The 20942-nt window shown below is 36.0% G+C and overlaps 1 protein-coding gene across 2 annotated transcripts; it reads left to right on the top strand.

Annotated features, from left to right (window-relative positions):
- Positions 1 to 14563: 14563 nt before the first annotated feature.
- On the top strand, positions 14564 to 18568 carry LOC148700621 (uncharacterized). 2 transcript variants are annotated; one of them, XM_088706719.2, is made up of 3 exons: positions 14564 to 14966; positions 15472 to 15806; positions 17743 to 18568. In XM_088706719.2, the coding sequence occupies exons 1-3, from the start codon at positions 14790 to 14792 to the stop codon at positions 18188 to 18190; spliced, it is 960 nt and encodes a 319-aa protein (XP_088562845.2). In that variant the 5' UTR covers positions 14564 to 14789; the 3' UTR covers positions 18191 to 18568. The 2 variants fall into 2 exon arrangements, with proteins under 2 accessions (XP_088562845.2, XP_088562844.2); XM_088706718.2 differs by having other exon boundaries at positions 14565 to 14966; positions 15457 to 15806.
- The last annotated feature ends 2374 nt before the right edge of the window (positions 18569 to 20942 follow it).

The following is a 20942-nucleotide window of genomic DNA, read 5'->3' as shown; positions in this document are numbered from 1 at the left end:
TTTTTCTAGATTTCATAGTCTTAAACATACGAACGGGTCCTCACATGCTCCCCTCATTTAAGCCCTAATGTCCTTATAAGGCTAAGGGTCCAAATTCATTCAAATCTAATAATAAGTATTATGATTAACCCGTGGTCAGCCTTAATGAGCCCGCACTACAATGTCCCCTAGTCTACATGGGCTATGGGTCGGGTCCGCTCTGATACCATTTGTCATAACTCGGAATTTTATCTAAAATAGCAGTCGGAAAGAATTTTTTTGGTTCCTTAGTCCTGTATATGTATCCAACATCTTTCTGGCATATAATTGATGTGAGACTAAACACACGCCCACATGGATCCTCATACTATATATTCCAAAATTTAGAAATTTTTTTTAAAAAAAATAAGAAAAAATTGAGCACGTAATGTTATGAAGACTATGATTCGATAATAAAATTTGATTTTAGAATTTCAAACTAACTAGACTCTTTAGATTATTTTTTTGTTAAAATTTATTTCTAATTATTATGTTGGTTTGAATATAACCGAGCATGGACAGATTCAGAGATCCACCATGTCCTCTTCAAATTTGAAGAAGAATCCAACTCCTTGTACAATGGGCCATGGAATCTCTGGTACATTGTTTTTTCTTGCCTTTGATTTTCTCTAATCTTAGTGACTTCAAGTTGAAATCAAAAAATGTGATTTATTTCTTTTGATTGGCATTTTCTTGATTAAAGCCTGTGTATGATCAGATGAATGTTGGAGGTACATTAGTTCTTTCTTTTTAATCTTGGATCTTAGTATTATAGTTAGTTCTTTCTTATCATAATTATACCCTATTAGCTATTGGACAGATTGCAAGGGTATCTACACTTTGCTTTCTCATTTGTCTATTTTATGTTAGAAGTTCATTAGTTCGTTGCAATCGGAATTAGAATCAAAATTGAAATGGATTAGAATAGGGATTGGAATGGCTATATTCTCCGACAAACTTGTTTCACAACTGGAATCGAAATTGGAATTGGAATGGGATTTGAAAACTAGAAAAGAGTCGGGATTCGATTTTAGGGGTTTAAAGTATTCTCATTTCCTCGTGAAATCAGAATGAGAATCTTTTCAACCAAACAACTGGAATGGGAGTCACTCATTTCTATTTTCATTCCAGAATTCAACTCCTCCCAACCAAATGTGCCCTAGAGGTGGATGTTTGTCTATCTTTTCCACAAGGACAATCATGCTATAGGGTTTTAAAATAATGTTCTTAGAATTGGATCAACTTAATGACATCACATCAGGGTTTGCAATTTGTTTTCAGACATTTTATTTTAATCTTTGATCAAGGGAATTGAATGGTATATCACATTCACAATAGTTTTTAATGAGAGAATGAAGCCCTTTCTGCTAGAAAATTTGGAGAGTCCTGATTCTAGATTAAAGAACTTAGCATGCCCTCTATCACCATTTCTCTTTGTTCTTTGTTCTAATATGTTGTCCAGCTCCCTGAATGCAGCTATCACTGAAGGCAAACTTAAAGTCTTTCAATCAGGTACTACTAGTCCATATCTACTTTTAGTTGCCAGGGCTACAGAGTAGAGTATGTGTGAGGACCCATGCAGGCGTGTGTTTAGTCCCACATCGGTTATTCGCTGGGTAGATCTTGGGTACTTATACAGGATCAAGGAACTCAAATAATACTTTCCGGATAGCCATTTTAGGTGAGGTTCTGGGTTGTTATAAATGGTATCAGAACGGACCCGGCCTATAACATTACTGACTGCTTTGCTTGGTTTAGAACTTGATCTGCAAGAGTGCAAACAAGGATATCAGCAAGCTATTAAATCAGGAGGACTTTGACTATTCTATGACCCAATTATTATTTTCTCTTCTGGAGAATAGCAGCTGCACCAAGGGTTCTCCTTTTTCTTTGGAAAAGAATTCCCTGTAAGACTTTACTTGCTCAGAGAGGATTGCTCAATGGCATTCCAATTATCTGTGATCTTTGTGCCATTGAGGAGACTTTGGAACATATCTTGTTGGAGTGCACAACTGCAAAAACCTTGTGGGATGTGATTGGCATGCGCATAAGGTCCTCCATTAATCTGAATTTTGACTAACTGTATTCCTTAATATCATGCTTCTCATTGAGAAGGAATAATGGTAATAATAGTAATAATAATAATGCTTTTGATGTTGCCTACCCTCATGTTTTCATTGGTCCTGCATATTTAAATTTGACGTGTTGCTGATGTTGTTAATGAGGATACGTTGGTATGTGCACACAGAGTTGGGTTGATGTATTTACCATCATAAATGAGAAAGTACTTTTTCAAGGCAAACTTGGAAATTTAATAACAGCAACAATAGAAACAACAGCAACAACAGCTACAACAACAAAGACAAATAATAAGTTCTACAGTAGTTATTGTTACTATTGTATCTTAGGAGGATAATTAGGCATCACTATTGCTATTGTTGATACCATTGTTTATTATCTCCATATACAAAGGCAAAAATATGACTGCTTGTTGGTCGAGTGTCCAATTCTGCCTTTTTCAGCACTATTCGCAGTTAGCAACAAATATAGCTTTCTGTAGTTCTCAGCAATAGAGACTATTTTCCTTCTCTTCTGCTAAATCTCCATGTTCATTTGCCGAGTGGCACATATATTTATATTCTGCATTCATGTTTATCTCGTTCACCTTCTCCCTGTCGTAGCATTGCAGTAAATTTTAACAAGGGATCAAGTAGCTTTTAAGCAACAAAGCATTCCTCCTAACTCTCAAACAATTTCCAAAAATCATGATCTCATATATCGATCTCAGCTGTCTCCATGAGCACAGCACCATTAATATTTCTCTGAGTTAAATATGCTGGAGTTTCTCAACATAATTATTACGGCTGAGCATGGCTTACTTTTCAAAGAGGCCCTTTCAATTTCAATTGCTGTTTTTAGAGGCCTTACTATCAATTTCAAATTTTATCCCCATTTTTTTATGAAGCAAAAAATTTATTGGAGGGATATAAGAGGGCCCTAGTCTGAAGCTGATATGTCCAAGGCCTGTTTGTGTGTGTGTGTGTGTGTGTGTGTGTGTGGCTAACTGGGATGTATAGTTTCAGGATGTAAAAATCTACTATTATTATAGATCTACCTTTCTAATGATTGCATTCATAATTGCATAGGAATTAACTCCGGTGGCCTGCAAGCCTTGTTATCACCCAAACCACAAGGAATGTTGCTATCCGAAGCCACACAGGATATGTTTAAGTGGTCCTAACACTATGAATCACTAATTAAGAAATAAAATAAGCTAAATTAGCCACAATAGAATCTGTCGAACACTTGTTCTGCTCATAGAGATCCTGGTGTCAGTTGCTTAGCTTTAGCTTCTACATGGCCAACTCCAAAACCTAATGTCAATGATGGAGAAGACAAAATTAATTCATGAATCCCTTATTGCATAGCATGCTCGAACTTATTAGCCATAAGACAAACATCTTAAGCCTCATGATAGGGACTTTTTTCCAATGTGAGCTGGCTCTAGGGGGCTTAAAAGAGGCCCTTAGTTCTATAGCTAAGTTTTGTCTGTGACACTCCAAATAGAACTTAGGACCATTCATTGTTGTATTATATGTACATTATTCTCAATCGGTGGTCCAATCAACTGACTTGCCTTCGGATTATTAGAAAGGTTGGACCTGTTTGTAACCACTGTTTCTGGGAAAAGATCTATTGCAATCATCTATTCGGGGGTACTCTAATTTCAATCGATATAATGTAACACGAATTAGGACAATTCATTCTTAAAATAACTACACTCTTGGTTGATTGAGTCTCAAATACTTTGGTGTTCTTAGATTGTAATGTTCCAAATTATGGCAACAGGGTACTTGTTCTGAAGTCCCAAGAAACAAACAGGAAGCACTTGTTGTTTGCTTGTGTCTCATCCTCCTAGCTACTTTAGTCAGTCTATTAAGATCCAAGCTTGGTGTACCATCTTGGATTTTGTAATTTGGTAGCAGAACCAATCACAAGAAGAGAGAAAATGTGTCTGCAACAATGTTAGTCAAGATCCAAGCTTAAGACATTCTTATTACCTCCATTTCATTTTGTGCATATTATTTGGACAGTTAATTAACTTAAACCCTTATAATATCTCCTAGAAAATTTAAGATTGGAGGATCAGCATGTCAAAGTGCATTCAGGTATGCACTTAGTTCCATATTTGTTGTATGATAGGGATACTGAATAATATCTTTCGACTAATCTTTTAGATGGGATTCTAGATTAATTATAGCATATGGTATTAAAGTGGATTGGATAAATGACCCACATGTGAGGCCTTGGGTTATTACACTCCATCGCTATTATCGATAGGCCCTTCAAGAGGACTATACCTTGTATAATTTAACAATATAGAAACCACTTTATCGAAGAGTGATAATATTTTTAAGAAGGTGGGTATAATTTTGGTCAGCTTATTTAAGTTAAACAAGTCACTGATCAGTTTAATAATTGTAATAGGAGGTCATAAAATGGTAGGTCACTTCAGTGTTACTTTGTTTTTATTAAGTGGAGACCTTTGTCCCAGCTGCCATCAGATAGGCCTCCATGGTATGGTATGTAACGTGGAACAGAAATTATACTTTCTTTTCCTTCTTTTGGATTCATTTCTATCTCTTCTGTTTGTCGGCTAAAACGACATCCCAACTGCATGAATGGTTGATTGCTCTTTCCCTTTCTCTTTCATGTGAGATTATGATGTGAGGCTCATGATCACCTTGTCATCCTCATATCATTCAGAGAGAGAGAGGGACCTCACACCAAGGTACCAACTTATATTCCGTTTGCCAAATAATTATGATGGAGAACAAGCCAAAAAAAAAAAAAAAAAAATCAGCCGCGAAAAGCATCTATAAAGGGGTAATTATAGAAATTATGCTTGAGATAGTGCGAGTGTCAATTTCCTAATTGATCAAGTCTTTTGGTGGCTGTACAGAAAACACTTTAATCCCACATTTGCCAAGATTTTAACGATTATGGATACCTGAGTGGTAGTTATTCCCAGCGTGGCAATATGTAGTTTACGTCCATCGACTTCTATTTTGAGTGAGTGGTCTGCTTTTTTAGGGTTGGTTTCTTTTTTCTCTCTTTTTTTTTATTTTTTGGGGGATAGGGGTTGGGGAGGTGAATGTGTGGTTGTTCTACTTAGCAAAACCATATTAACCTCTCAATAATATATAAATATATATATATATATATATATATATATATATATATATATATATATATATATATATATATATATATATATATATATATATATGGAAAAATAGAGTGAGGTATTCTCATGACAAAACCCTCTATGGGCAAAACTACAAGAACCCATGGTGGCATATGTTTAGTCCTACATTCATTATATGCTGGAGAGAGTTTGGATATTTATCGAGGATCAAGGAACCTAAATAATATCTTTTGATTAGCCTTTTTGAATAAAGTCATAAGTTATGGAAAATGGTAGTCGAAGCAAATCTGGTCCATAAAATATCAGGACTCAAACAAGAAGAGTATGTGAGAATCTGTGCTGGCGCATTTAGTCCTACATTGATTATGTGTTAGTTGATATTAGGTACTTATACAAGGCTTATAAGAATAAGAAAACTAAATAATACCTTCTGCTAATCTTTACAATTAAGGTTGTTACAGAAACCTTTGTAGGTAGCATGAAAGTTTAATAGAAGGATTTATGAAGTGGCTTTCTTGGTAGCATTTTCAATCCAAGTTATAGTTTCGTCCGTAGACCACAATTGCATAATTTGTTTGAACTTGACCTAGAAAACTAAATTAGAAGTCTTCAAAATGCAAAATGTTTTGAAATAGAATTTACCTACAAGAATCTAAAAATCCTCAAATATCTAAATAGGATTTAAACCTGTTACCTTCTAAATCGATGAGATGAAACAATAGCTTTGGCTAAATTTTTGGTCAATTAATCTTGTTCTTTCTCATGAGCTACATGCATTAACATAAGTTCTCTTAAATAAATGTATGTGTTACCTTTCCCATGTACATGTGCAAAAGAGCAAGAATTAAGTGAGTCTCATCTTTAACTGGCATTTTGCCTCCTAAGAGATAATGATGCCAAAAACATATAACCACTCATAAAATAACTTTGAAAAGCATCTTATCTGAAAGCAACGTTCTCATTTAGGAAGAATTGTTAAGGATGAAGACTTTTGCACCTTCAAGCAGGAAAATTTTCTTCTTTTATTTCTTGTGAGATAAAAAATATATATACGACTTTAAACTTTAAAAAGATGAATACTTTCGGAGAAGTTTCTTTCCACTCTCTCAAAAAATGTCTGATTGCTTTATGTGCGTGTGCATGTGTGTGTGTGTATAGAGTGATGCAATTTTATATTTTGTAATAAGAAGTGAGTTTGATGCGAAGTGTCTTAGAGAGCCTAGGGTCCATCCATCAAATGGCTTATCATTTCCAAACAAGGTTCTAAAATTAAGATCTTGATTTGCATCAATAGTGGGAACCCTAGATACTTAGAAGAAGTTTCTTTCCCCTCTCTCAAAAAATGTTTGATTGCTTTATCGTGCATGTATATATAGAGTGATACAATTTTATATTTTGTAATAAGAAGTAAGTTTGATGTGAAGTGTCTTAGAGAGCCTAGGGTCCATCCATCAAATGGCTTATCATTTCCAAACAAGATTCTAAATTAAGATCTTGATTTGCATCAATAGTGAGCACCCTAGATACAATATGCATGAAACTTCGGCCCCTATTATAAGCAATAAATCTCAAGGGATCAGCCTGTATGATAAATATATTAGTTGATATTATTTTATCATCTTTTTTGGTTTTTAAATGTATTTTTAATTAATAAATTTCAAACCAATACCTCGATAGGCTTGCTAATCACGTATTTACGATATTAGCTGAGATTTCAATATCTTGATCCTAAATATTAGCAGCTCTTGCAAAACCTCAATATCTCAATCCAAAAAAATCTCATGTCTTTCCAAATTCTCCACCTCTTACATTGAGCAAGACAATTGAAGATCTTAATTATCTCATTCTCAGTCACCCATTATGATGATCACATCTCTAATTAATTAAAAAAACCTTTGCTTTCCAAATAACTTCTCTCAACCATATGATATGAGCAAGTGCCACGCTATTATTGCAAGACAAACCCCTTTAATAAATAGTCTTCATTGGCCCACTTCAATGCAAAGACTTCGAGTAACATAGTAAACAAAGAAATTGTTGTCCACTTAAACATGGCATTAAGACCATATTTATAATATTTTAACTCTCTATTTCTCTATTTTTTTATTAGAACTTATTCTAATAGAAAAATAAATGTATTGGGGCTCCTGATATGCTGACATGAAGAGTATACTGGATCTAGAAACGATGATTTAGCAACTCCACAATCGGCCAACCCCAAAATTTGACAACAAATCTGAGGAGTTCCACCAATCCTCTCTTTATCCAATGGTGAGAGAATTATTTGTGCATATACAATGAAAGCTCCATTAGCAATATATCACCTAAATAAGCAAATAGATCTAATAATTGCAATTAATAGAAATTCTTAAATGAAATAATATATATATATATATATATATATATATATATATATATATATTATTTGGCATCAAAATAAATCTATTCATTGAATAAATTTAAATCACAAAATTACAAATCCTATAGATCTACTAATATTAAATTAAAAATAAAAGTTAGAAAAAATAGCCTGATTGAAGGCAGGTCGAAGCGCGTAGATGCAGTTCCAAAGAAGTGTTTGCCCCCGCGTACGGGTCTCCCGGCAATCCTCCTCAAAGATACAATGACCCTAAACTTCTTTTTCAGTACGTCTCAAAAGAAGCCAAATCGAATCCAATCGGATTTGCAGATCCAGCGAAGAACAAAATAAAAAAAATAAAATAAACTGAATAAAATTGTAAAACTAAAAATTAAAAGTGGCTAAGAGGAAGAACTTTTCTCTATAATTTTTTTGATATTTTTTTCTAATTTTTTGTGTCCAGAATAGGATGAAATAGGGGGTAATTGAGCAAGGGTATTTTGGTCTTTTGCACCGTGGTGTTTCACGAACGCCCCAACATGCGTTTTGCGAAATTCAAATGCGCACACGGTCGAATCGGCTGCATGCGTATTTTAATTTTTTCAATAATCTCCCACAAAAATTTAAATAATTTTAAAATCAAAATAAAATGCTGAATATCTTATATTTTGTAATAGGTGTAGGTACCTTTCGGTTTGAACCTTCACTTAGTGACAATTGATTACATCTGTGGAGCCAAGGTGGTCTTAATCTTGACTCGGTTCATGGGTCAGATTAAATCAATAGCATATATAATATAACCCGATCAGGGTTCTAAGCAAGTTGCGCTAATATGGCCATGCACAGGTATCTTTCATGTGCGTTTTAGGAAATCACCAATTTTTCATAATCGCGGCCTCATGACTGCATATATAGGTGAGTCCTAATAAAGAAGCTAGCAAGAAAGCTCATGCCTCCTGGGTCTCGGACTCATTAAGAGTTATACAAACAAACTTATCCTACCGCTTGCTTTTATGAGTACTAGTGCCATAGGGATGAGGAAAACATAAAATAGTGCTCCTTTTAGTCACACTCCGATTTGTTTCTACCCATCGAACCTTTTAAGGTTGGGTTCCTACCGTGGTGATCTATCTTTATAGGCTAAGCCCCATCCCCCTTGACGACTCTAGAACTACTGTTCTATACAAACATTTTGTAAGCTAATCATTCAAATTATTTTTTGATTTTACAAAATTCAAAACAATAACGTTATTTTTTAATTTATATCTTAATAATTTATGACGCACTTTTAAGTGCCTGATCATTTTTATATTAGCATTTTCTTGATTGCACTTATCTATTGCAGATTTACAGTCACAATATAAGAAGACAGGTGGTAAAGGTAACTCATCTATAGGAAGGTCTATTAGTAGATCTCTGAGCCACTCAACCTCAGTGCTAGTGGTGTGTAAAACTATCAGTTCAAACTCCATGGTACTCCTAGATATCAAGCTTTGTTTGGTGGATTTACAAGACACTACAGCACCTCCTAGGAGAAAGACATATCCTATGGTGGATTTAACATATAAGGTATCGCTGATCCAGTTGGCATCCCTATAGCCTTCTGGAACAGAAGAAAATCCACTAAAGTGCAAACTATAGGACTTGGTACCTTTAAGATACCTAAGGATTCTCTCTAATGTTGTTCAGTGATATTTATTTGGATTAACAGTATATCTGCTAAGTCTATTCATAGCATATACTATGTCTGGCCTAGTGTAGTTTGCTAGAAATCCTAGTGAACCTATAATTTAAGCATATAGGCCTTGAAGGATAGGAGTTCCTAAGTTCTTCTTAAGTTGTGTAGAATGATCAAAAGGAGTAGAGACGGGCTGACAATCGGTATAATTAAATTTATTGAGAATCTTGTCAACATAATGACTTTAGGATAACTTAATATTATTTGCACTTCTAATTATTTTGGTATTTAAAATTAAGTCAGCTTGTCCCAAGTCTTTCATATCAAACTTATGACTTAAGAATTGCTTTAATTCATCAACTATCTGAAGATCTGTCCCAAAGATCAGTATATCATCTACATAGAGGCACAAGATCACAAGTTTATTTCCAACTCTCTTATGGTATACACATTCGTCTGTACTATTGATTTCAAATCCAAATGTCAGTATGGTTTTATCAAATTTCAAGTATCATTGCTTAGATGCTTGTTTAAGACTATAAAAAGATCTGACTAGTTTGCAAACTTTATTTTCTTGACCTGGGATTATAAATCCCTCTAGCTGGTCCATATAAATTTCTTCATTTAAGTCTAAATTTAAAAAAGCTATTTTCATATCCGTTTGATAAATCACTAATTTATAGATGGAGGCTAATGCTATCAGGACCCTAATAGTAGTAATCCTAGCTACAAGTGCATAGACATCAAAGAAATCTACCTCAGGTCTCGGTGTAAAATTCTTGGCAACAAATTTAGCCTTAAAATTATCTGCAGAGCCATCAGGCCTAAGTTTCTTCTTAAAGATCCATTTGCACCCTATGGTTTTACAGCCAGAAGGAAGATAAGTCAATACCCAAGTATTGTTTTGAATAATTGACTGCATCTCATTGTCCACAATTTCTCTCCAAAAGAGTGAATCCAAAGATTTCATTGCATCCTCAAAGTAGTTGGAGAGTCCTCTATAAGAAAGGTATAGAAGTCATCTCCAAAAGTTTTCGCTACCTTGGATCTCTTACTCCTCCTAGGTTCTGCTTCTACTTCTATTTCTCTTGTCCTTATTCTACTACAGCTACTAGCTATACCACTATCTACTCTAGTTCTAAGTAGAAAGGTGTTTTCAAAATATATTGCATCACTAGCTTCTATAATAGTATTGTTACTAATATCATTTTCTTCTGAATTAGTCACCAGAAATCTATTGGTATTACTATTGGCTGCAAATCCTATAAATAGGGCATCCACTATTTTGGGCCCTAATGAGGTCGAGGGTATCCCCCGAACCCCAGAAGCTTAGTCCGCACGCAAGCTTAGGCAGCGGAAGCGACTACTCCTCCTCAGATGTATTGTCCGCTTTGAAGGAGATTTCATAGTCTCTTTCCAACACACGATTTTACCCCGCAAAAGGCGCCTCCGAAGAGAAAAGGGTTGCCCCCCTCCATTTAAGGAACAAACCTCTCCGCTACCTATCCGATGTGGGACTAAGTTCGAACCCTTTATTCCCACAACATAGCCCTCCCAGCGGAGGGGTCTGTGCCGGAGTCAAAGGGCTCTCAACGAAAGCACCATTGATAAGGCTGAGGGTATCCCCCGAATCCCATAAGCTTAGTCTGCACACAAGCTTAGGCAGCGGAAGCGACTGTTTCTCCTCAAAGGTATTGTCCGCTTTGAAGGGGGTTTCATAGTCTCTTCCCAATGCACGGTTTTGTCCCACAAAAGGCGCCTCCGAAGAGAAAAGGGTTGCCCCCCTTCATTTAAGGAACAGACCTCTCCGCTACCTATCCGATGTGGGACTAAGTTCGGACCCTTTATTCCCATAGCAGGCCCTATTTTTTTCACTTTAAACCAGGTATTTTCACTTTTGCTAAGCACCCTCATACTTTTAAATAACTAAGATTAGATTTTCTATGTTTCCAAACTTCATATGGGGTTAGATTATTATTTTTGGAGGAAATCCTATTGAGGATATAACAGGCTGAAACAAGAGCTTTTCCCCACAAATTCTTTTGTACTCTTGAGCTTATAAGCATTGTTTTTGTGTCCAGTAGAGGTTTTACTCCTGAGCCTATGTTGCTCTTCAATTCTAATCGAGTTCAAAACTTGGGCTAGGGTGAGACCTCCTTGGGTATGGCTCAGAGTCTTAGCAAAATCAAACCAGGAATTGGATAGTTTGTCTATCAGACAGGCTACCTGAAATGATTCATCCAAATTGATTCCATTAGCCCTAAACTGGTGGATCAGAATTTCAAAATCATGGATTTGGTCATTCATAGATCCCAGAGTTCTTTAGCACTCTTGGTTGTATAATAAATTTCATACAATTTTTCAGAGAGGGTACCTAGGATTCTATGGATGCAATGATGGTCTATCTCATCAGGTGTCCTAGAGGGTGTGCTGGTGGAGGCAGAAGGTTCAGTGTGGAAGGAGGATAAACTTCGGTTTGGATTTTGGCGAGGAGCATATCATGAAATAGTTGGGTTAGACCCATTATCAACTTCAGTGGTGCTCTCACCTATAGCTGAGATCGACCATAATGTGGTGAGCCAGAACTACATTTGGTTCTGCCACCTCATAAAGTTATGGCCATCAAATTTTTTAGGCAAAAAGTTTATGTCAAAAGATTGTACTAAAATTTGTATTGAATTTTGAATGTCTAGCTGATATATCCAAAAAAAATAATAGCCAGATCAGCTCCAGATCGGTGGTGGAGTACTAGGCTCACTTAAATACTAGCCTTTCTTAAGCACATATGCCTTTTTGACAAGTTTTTCTTTGACATTATTAGTTAGTGGATATAATCACTAGAAATCACATAAATTCAATTTTTACAAAAGCCTAAATGCAAACTTAAATTTGTTATTATAGATTAATCAATTTTCAAATTTTTTGTTTAAATTTTCTAAGTTAATAATAATTAATTATTAATTTAGTGCTAGCTAGACAATTATTGTAATTGAAATCTAATATGTCAATTCAATGAATTATATATTAGAATTGATTTATTATCTTATTAAAATAATTGATTACTAATTTTGTGCCAACAAATCAATTATTGTAATTGGAATCTAAAATGTCGATTCAATGAATTATAAGTTTTATTATCTTATTAGAATAATTGATTACTAATTTTATGGTAGCAAATCAATTATTATAATTGAGATCTAAAATGTCAATGAATTATAAAATTTATTATCTTATTAGAATAATTGATTACTAATTTTGTGGTAACAAATCAATTATTGTAATTGAGATCTAAAATGTTAATTTAATGAATTATAAAATTTATTACCTTATTAGAATAATCGATTACTAATTTTGTGCTAGCAAATCAATTATTATAATTGAGATCTAATTTGTCAATTCAATGAATTATATATTAAAATGATTTAATATCCTAGAATAATTGATTGAGATCTAATAAGTCAATTTAATGAATTAATTATTATGTATTAACCAATTTTCAAATTTTTCGTTTGAATGGGATCTGTAAATTACTCCTTGAGGAGTCCAAATAGAGGTATGATAAACCTCTTGGAGGTTAAACAAATTATTACCATTTTAGAATGATTTATTGAATTATATATTACTAATAAAAAAATAAACCAAACACTTCTTTGGATTGTTAGCAATATATCACCTAAATAAGCAAATAGATCTAATAATTACAATTAATAGAAATTCTTAAACGAAATAATATATATATATATATATGTATATTATTCGGCATCAAAATAAATCTATTATAGTACAAAAGAAATATATTCTAGCACAAAATAAATCTATTTAGTTAATAAATTTAAATCACAAAATTGTAAATCCTACAGATCTACTAATATTAAATTAAAAATAAAAGTTAGAGAAAATAGCCCGATTGAAAGTAGGTCGAAGCGCGTAGACGCTGTTCTAAAAAAGTGTTTGCCCCCACGTACGGGTCTCCCGGCAATCCTCGTAAGAGATACGACGACCCTAAACTTCTTTTTCGGTATGTTTCGGAAGAAGCCAAATCGAATTCGATCGAACTTGCAGATCCAGCGAAGAACGAAATAAAAAGAATAAAATAAATTGAATAAAATTGTAAAAATAAAAATCAGAAGTGGCTGAGAGGAAGAATTTTTTTTCAGAATTTTTTTGGTATTTTTCTCTAATTTTTCGTATCCAGAATAGAATGAAATAGAAAGTATTTATAGGAGTATTTCAACAAGGATATTTTGGTCTTTTGCGCCTACGGTGATTTCGCGAATGCCCCATCTGACGTTTCACGAAATTTAAACGCGCACACGGCTGAATCTCGGGCCGCGTCCATATTTAAATTTTTCCAACAAGCTGTGCAGCATATGTAGTTCATAATCAAATCATCATTGGATACCCTCCTCTCTGCTTCTCTCTTCTTTTATAGTATAATAGAATTATACAATTACAAAAATATATAAATGATTATTTTTTAGTCTGACAGAGGATAAAAAGCATCAGATTTTGTCTGATGCGAATCACACGTGTCCCATTGCTACTTTGTATTGCTTTTCCTACGGGTCGCTTCCTCTTTTCTGCACCGTATAGCATAAAGCAACGCGTCCGTCGATGCATGGCCGCATGCTCAAACAATTGACGTCGCTATTTTCAGCCTTTGGACGGCTAAACCTTTGTCTACTTTTTCTTCTTTTTCTTCTTCTTTTTTTCTCTTTTTTTTTAATAAAAAATTCGTATAATTTTAGCATATACACATTCAAAAAGATCAAAATATACTATCTTCCGAAGTGCTCTAGGCAGAATTCTCTCTTCTCGACCTACATACGACGCCACCTAATCCGCCACTCCATTAGGCTCTCTTTATACATGTTTAACCTGAACAACCATGCTACCCCTAACTATGGTTAGAATACCTCGAAGCAGGGAATGACACCCAAATGTAATTGTTCTGACCCGCAGCATATGCCAAGTATAGTCCAAATCGGTCCACACCGCTATTAGCTTAGCCTCCAGCACCGAGATATCCAAAAACTCACGCAACCATCTCATTCTTTAACAATTGCACGCAAACAAAAATACATCAACGAAAACAAGATAAAAGTACATTTACCTATTCACAGCAGATAATATTTTTTTGAGACGGGAGAGGAGAGGGTTTTCGCATTACGAACACTGACCTAAAGAAAACCTTCGAGTGAGTAAGAGAGAACGAGCGCCAAGAATGGTTAATTCCTCTCCACATCCATCTCACGTGCCTGGTACTGCTTGCATCCCTTTAAATCCCAAGACGATATTGGAAGCCAAAAGGAGGTGGAACTTTCCATTCTCCCTCTCAAATTACCTAACGAATCGTTCCCGGAATAAAAGCTACGCATATCTCGCCCTTCCATCCGTTACTATTCCTTCCTTTCTAACTCCTCTCTCTCTTCTTCTTCTTCTTCTTTTTTTAACTCACTTTAGGCCATCAGTGGTGTTCGCGTTTGTTGTTGATTCCTCTTCTCTCCTCTCCGCTAGTCCTACCAATGGGCGACCCCATCGACTTCTATTTTGAGGTGTTGGACGTCCCCACGGACTCCTCCCCCCAAGAAATCCGCGCCGCCTACAGAGCCCTCATCAAGAAGTGGCACCCGGACAAGCACCCCCCTTCTTCCAAGCCCCAGGCCGAGGCCAAGTTCAAAGCCATCACCCAAGCCTATGAGGTGCTCCCCTGTCCCATCTCCCCCCCACCTTCCCCCAATTTTCTCTCTAAAGCCTCAAAATTTCATCTTTTTGTTGCCTTTGGTGTCGTTCCTGTTCGTCGGCCCTCCTCTTTTGATTATATATCTCTTAATTAACCACATCCTATTCCACCAGTTTTATCTGACAAGCTTAAAAATCCTGTTTTTGTTCTTCTCCTTCTTCTTCTTGTTGATATAGAACCTCTACTTCACCTCACAAGCCTAAAAGTTTCTTCTTTTTATTGAAATTTTGTTGCTACAGGCTCTCCTCCTCTTACTCTGTTTCTCTTAGGCCCGTCCCATCACCGCAATTTTATCAACGAAGCTTAAAAATCTCTTCTTTTGATGTTGTTGTTCATGATGTTAGAGGCCCTCGTCTTATTGTGACGCTCTTAGCCCTGTCCCATTACCTCAATTTTACCAAGCTTGAAGATCTGGGTTTTTTGTTCTCTTTTTGGTATTGTTGTTATAGGCCCTAAATGTTCAGGAAGAAAACAAAGCCATGTTTGGAGTCTGCAACGATGTCGGGGATGGCAGCGGCGCGGGAGGAGGGTCGAACAGGGGCAGGGAAGCGGCGAGACCGTCACCGCTGCCGAGGCACCGGAGCCAGGAGTTCATCCCTCAGAGCAGCTCAGTGAGGGGTTTCAAGGACGTGTACTACTCGATGGGCTCCAACAGCCCGGCGGCGAGGCCGACGTTCTCAGGGTCGGCTCGTCGGAAGCCTCCTCCGGTGGAGTATAAACTCGAGTGCACGCTCGAGGAGCTCTTCCGTGGCTGCAAGAAGGAGATCAAATTCACCAGGGACGTCGTCACCAAGAACGGGTATCACCCCTCTTTTCTCCTTCTTTTCCGTGTCTTTCCCTCTCTCGGATTATTTTCCTTTTTTTTCTGGGATTTAATATTATCTCTGGTTAGTGAGTCTGCAACTCCTTGAATCTACCGCGATCAGGGTTAAAAAAGCTGCAATCTTGTTTTAAAAGTAGTACCTTTAAAAAAATGCATTTTTTTTTGCTATTCATTATAGGTATATATATATATATATAAAGAGAGAGAGAGAGAAAGAGGTGGATGGATGTATGTATGTATGGATGCATGCATGCATGCGTCAATATGTTTGTCAGTGGGGTGTTGAGGCAATTGCTTTGCTATGGTTGGTGATTCTAATTCTCTCATGGAAAGGCATGGAAGTTGCTGTTTTGTTTGATAAAAGTAGCTTTTTACTTGCTCACTTTTAAAAAAAATTGTGGAATTAAAAGATCATAAGGGATTAAGAAGATGATCGGATTTCCTTTCAGAAAAAAGAATTCAATTGAAGTGTGATTGGAGCTGATAGTTTTATTGGCTGACAAGGATTTTCTGCAACTTGTATGGTGGTAGGTTGATCCCAAGTTACCCTTCAAAGAGATTATTATCTAGAACAGCATACTCTATAAGAATTATTAACTTGTTCTAGTCCTTATCATCTGTGTTATGAGGATAATGAAGAATTAGGAAGAGGTATCTTCTCTTTTGCTTCTAATATGTATAAAAATGGTTACACATGAAGTCAACAGCAAGGCTTGTGACTTGTTAAGCGCTGTATGAAAGGTATTGGTATGCTTTGTAGGTTGTACGTATGTCACAAAGGAATAGCTTAGCTGTAATGAAATTAATTATAGTTGCGTATTGTTTGAATCTACCTGAAAATCCAAGCAAAGTGTCCACCATTGCCACTTGTGGATGGCAGCATCACAAGTGGAAGAGGTCCTCTGATCGATGACTTTTGTTATGTATTGAAATCAATTTTGCTTTAGAAAAATCAAATCTGAGAGATACAAATGCATAAGATCATATTTATGATTCTTTTCGCTCGGAATTAGTTCTGATGGTGACATTCTGGTATCCTAATCTCATCCGGTAAGAAAATATTTGTACGCCGGGTGGGAGTAGAAATATTCGAAACAAATTGCCAATTGTTAGATATGCCTTGAATTTAAGTTAACTAGGGTTATCCTGCTATATCATGCCAGCTGAACTGGTACTAACTTTATCAATTATAGGTCGGCTAAATGGATGCTACTTCTCTTTAATTCCTATGAAGGCCAAGTCTTTACAAGTTCAAAGTCCTCTAGAACAGAAAATTTAATTGGGATTATTTTTGCTGCCTCTGTCAAAGTCTTTTTCATCCATTCCTTCATGTTTCCTGCACCTTGCAAAATATATCTGGGTGGCTCCATCCTCTAGCGGTTGTTTATGTTCTTCTTTGCAACTCAAAAAAATGATATTAATTTGATATTGCTGGTGTGAGGCTGAAGGAGTCTACCTTCTAAACTCTCTTAACAAGAAAAGGTTAAGGTCTGAACCTATTGATTGGGATTGGGGCAAAGTTTTCTTGAGAGAATCATTATATAGATTAATGAAAGATGTTTTCTGTAATCATATAATTACAAACATCAAATTAGAGTATGTCTGTGCTCTGGCTTATCCATTAAATGCTCCTTTGAGTAATAGGTTGGATCTATGGACAGCTAAAGGTGGTGGCCACAGACAGTACTATCTTGTGTAATGTTTCATTCCCCTCTACCATTTCCTGAAATTCCGAGATAATTTGAAATCTGTCTGACTTTTTTTTCCTTGTATCATTTGAAGTTGTCACTTGTTATGCTGCATTGTTCACTTGAAACTTTCCTACCACCATATTGTGGATGTTCTCAGTATATTATCTAAAACTATGAAAACAGAACTTGGCCTAAAGATTTGTGTTCTTTCACTTGGGTAGGTTAATTGTTCAAAAGGAGGAGACACACACAATTAAGGTGAAGCCAGGATGGAAGAAAGGGACCAAGATCACATTCGAAGGGATGGGGGACGAGCGACCAGGATGCATCCCTGCTGATGTTGTCTTCTTGATATCGGAGGAGGAGCACCCCCTCTTCAAGAGAGTGGGTAATGACTTGGTGATCAAAGTAGAGGTCCCCTTGGTGGACGCCCTCACCGGTTGGACCTTCTATTTACCGCTCTTGAGTGGAGAGAAGATGAGCTGCTCCTTCCATGATGAGATCATCTATCCAGGATATGAGAAAGTCATAAAAGGCCAGGGCATGCCTCTTGCACATGAGAAGGGGGTGAGAGGGGATTTGCGAATAAAATTCCATATCATCTTCCCAACACATCTAAGCGACGAGCAGCGCTGCAGTATCGTGGAGGTTCTAGTGGACAGCTCTTGATAGTCTCTAGCTTCATTCTTTTCTTCCCCCCTATTTCGATCGCTGTTCATATCCATGTCTTATACATAAGAGTTTCAGGTATATAGAGGTTTTTATGTAGTCATCCATGTGCATGCATGAAGTATGAGTTGGTGATCAATTCTCTTTAGTTGCCATTGAGGACTGTTTCCACACTAACAGGTTTAGGAGTTTATTGCCTCAGCTTTTACAGCCTTGTAGCTGAAGAAATTTGTGAGAAGTTTCTTCTATGTGGTGTTATGCATGTTTGAGATACCAGATGAGCAGAAGAGGTAGGAGGTGTCGCTCTTTCTCTGTCTCTAACAGGAATATCTGAATGCTTTTTTGACAGGCAATATGATGCTTTTCCCATTTAGTGAATCTTATTCCCATGACCATGTCCTGCTATGGTTCATGCTTTTTAAGGGGAGGAATGTATGCTTTCCCTTTGTCCTTTGCCAACCTTTTGTGGCCAGACGTTTCGCTGTTGTCTCAAGAAAAGTTAAACAAGAAAAGTTAAATCCTTCTCCTTTTAAAGTTTGAAGGTAAAAAAAAAAAAAAAACATCAGTTAGAATCTAAAGATCCTAGTTTGCCTTGCTGGTAAGTTCATTCGGTGGTTGTGCCTGTGATTTGAACCTATAGATCTCGTCTACTCGGGAAAACAGAAATGTAAAAAACAACTTTGAGCAGACAAATGATGGAGATATCAGACCATGCAAACAGTATATAAGCACTATGGAGAGCTATCACAAAATATGCTATATTACCATTATCACAACAATTCCAGACTTGTTATGAAAGATTTACTTAGCACACACTGGAAATTAGCCCATAAACGAATTGTTTGGTTGCGAGAAGAGGAGGGGGAAAGTGTGGTTAAGGGTAAGGCAGGTTATTGCAAGTTTATTGTGTATGTGTCAAATTAGAAGTCTCTATTTTTGTTATATTTGCTAGTAGTCTGCTATTTGTGGAAGTGCAATACAATTACTCGAATCATATATTATTCATGGTCTGCAATATTGTTTCCTTCTAATGAATTATATGGCTACATTTACTATAAGCATTACATCATCTGCAATATTGTGATTCGGGAAAAAAAATAAGAATTTTCTTCATCCGCTCAACTTGAATCTCTCAAAAAGATTTAGAAAAAAAGTAGAAAATTTCGCGAAAGTAGAATCTAGATCCTCATTTCTTTCGGTCATAAATAAAAAACTAAGGTACATAGACTATATTTATAATAGTGAGATCCGCCCTTGCACAATAGGATTTGATTCCTCTTCTAATTCAAACAAGACTAACTTTTCCAAAATAGATAAAACTAGTGAAAATAAACACAAAAGAAGCTAGAATTCTATAAGAGGTAGATCTTAACTCCTACATCGACTTAACCATCAAACACCCCATCTAATTCTTCCTAGAAATACGCTTAATCGAAGTCTTTTTTGAAATGAAAATTTTCGATTTAACAGATCTATTTCAGGGCCCAAATAATGGAATTTGATTTTGATTGCTAGCTCTACCATACTCTTTAAGATATGGCATCATGTCATAGAGCTCAAAAAGTTATCTGATTTGAATAAAAGATTATTTCAATCGGATGTCATGCATCTAAGTTATAGCCTCCGAAAATTTGCCTTACCATTTGGCTTTGTGATGTGATGGATTTCACTCCTAAACTCTCTCTCCATAGTAGTTAAAGTGGTCCACATGAGTCTGTTGATTATTTTGGATCAACATGAAACCCCGCAACCTTGTTCATGCATTCTAACTCCTTTATATAAAAATCTCTCCATCCTTCCTCGAGAAACACTTTGATCTCAAAAGATTAAAATTTTCACTTAGCACTTCAAAATCTTCTACGTCAACATAGTCCGGTCATCCATTTGGCCCGCAATAACATTAATGAACTCACTTAAAAGATAAAAGTATAGTTATCCCTAACCAAGGGATAGAGATGAAGGCTTCTTTATTTGACCCAACCATAATTTAATTGATGAATCATAATTTAATTAAAACCATCTCAAATTGGTTAATTAAAAATACATCATAGATCATGTGTACCATGCCACCATCTCATAGGTTCCAATTATCTACTTGCTCAACCTATATGAAAAGAAGCCTCATACATATAGCAGAAATAAATGCTCACTATTGATACTTGAACAAGTTAGGAAAATATCATAAACAAGGTATTATCTAGTCAAGATTGTAATAACCTAGGATCTCACCCAAAAAGGCTAGTCGGAAATATTTTTTTTGAGTTTCTTAATTCTGTATGAGTATCAGAATCTCCACGGCGAATAACTAATGTGGGACTAAATACACGCGTGCATTGGTCCTCACATACTCTACTCGTTCAAGCCCTAACGTCCTCATCAGGCTAAAAGTTCAAATCCATTCAAATTAACTATAAGCACCAAGATCGGCCTATGGTCAGCCTCTATAAACCCGTACTGCAGTGTGTATTCTCTAGTCCACATAGGTTATAGATCGAGTTCGCTTTGATACCATTTTTAACAATCCAAGATCTCACCCAAAAAGACTAGCCGGAAGTAATTTTTTTGGGTTACCTAGTCTTGTATAAATACCTAAGATCTCCTCGGCGAATAATCAATGTGTGACTAAATACACGCTCGCACGTGTTCTCACAAAGACTTCCTACTAAATCTAGGGTTTCATCCAAGTACTTGATCCAATTAACTACCGAGGGAATCTTTATCCATAGATGTTTATCAATTTATAGCACATCAT

The sequence above is a fragment of the Phoenix dactylifera genome, chromosome 11 (assembly GCF_051530095.1).
Source record: "Phoenix dactylifera cultivar Ajwa chromosome 11, Ajwa_hap1_PhDact_Kaust_v1.1, whole genome shotgun sequence".
Lineage (NCBI taxonomy): Eukaryota > Viridiplantae > Streptophyta > Magnoliopsida > Arecales > Arecaceae > Phoenix > Phoenix dactylifera.
Note: the sequence above shows the minus strand (reverse complement) of the source record. Positions and strands in the feature narration are given on the sequence as shown.

Coding starts and splice junctions, on each gene's coding strand:
- LOC148700621 (XM_088706718.2), top strand. CDS start 14,790: ATGGGCGACCCCATCGACTTCTATTTTGAGGTGTTGGACGTCCCCACG. Junction 14,967..15,456: donor CCATCACCCAAGCCTATGAG/GTGCTCCCCTGT, acceptor TTGTTGTTATAG/GCCCTAAATGTTCAGGAAGA. Junction 15,807..17,742: donor GACGTCGTCACCAAGAACGG/GTATCACCCCTC, acceptor TCACTTGGGTAG/GTTAATTGTTCAAAAGGAGG.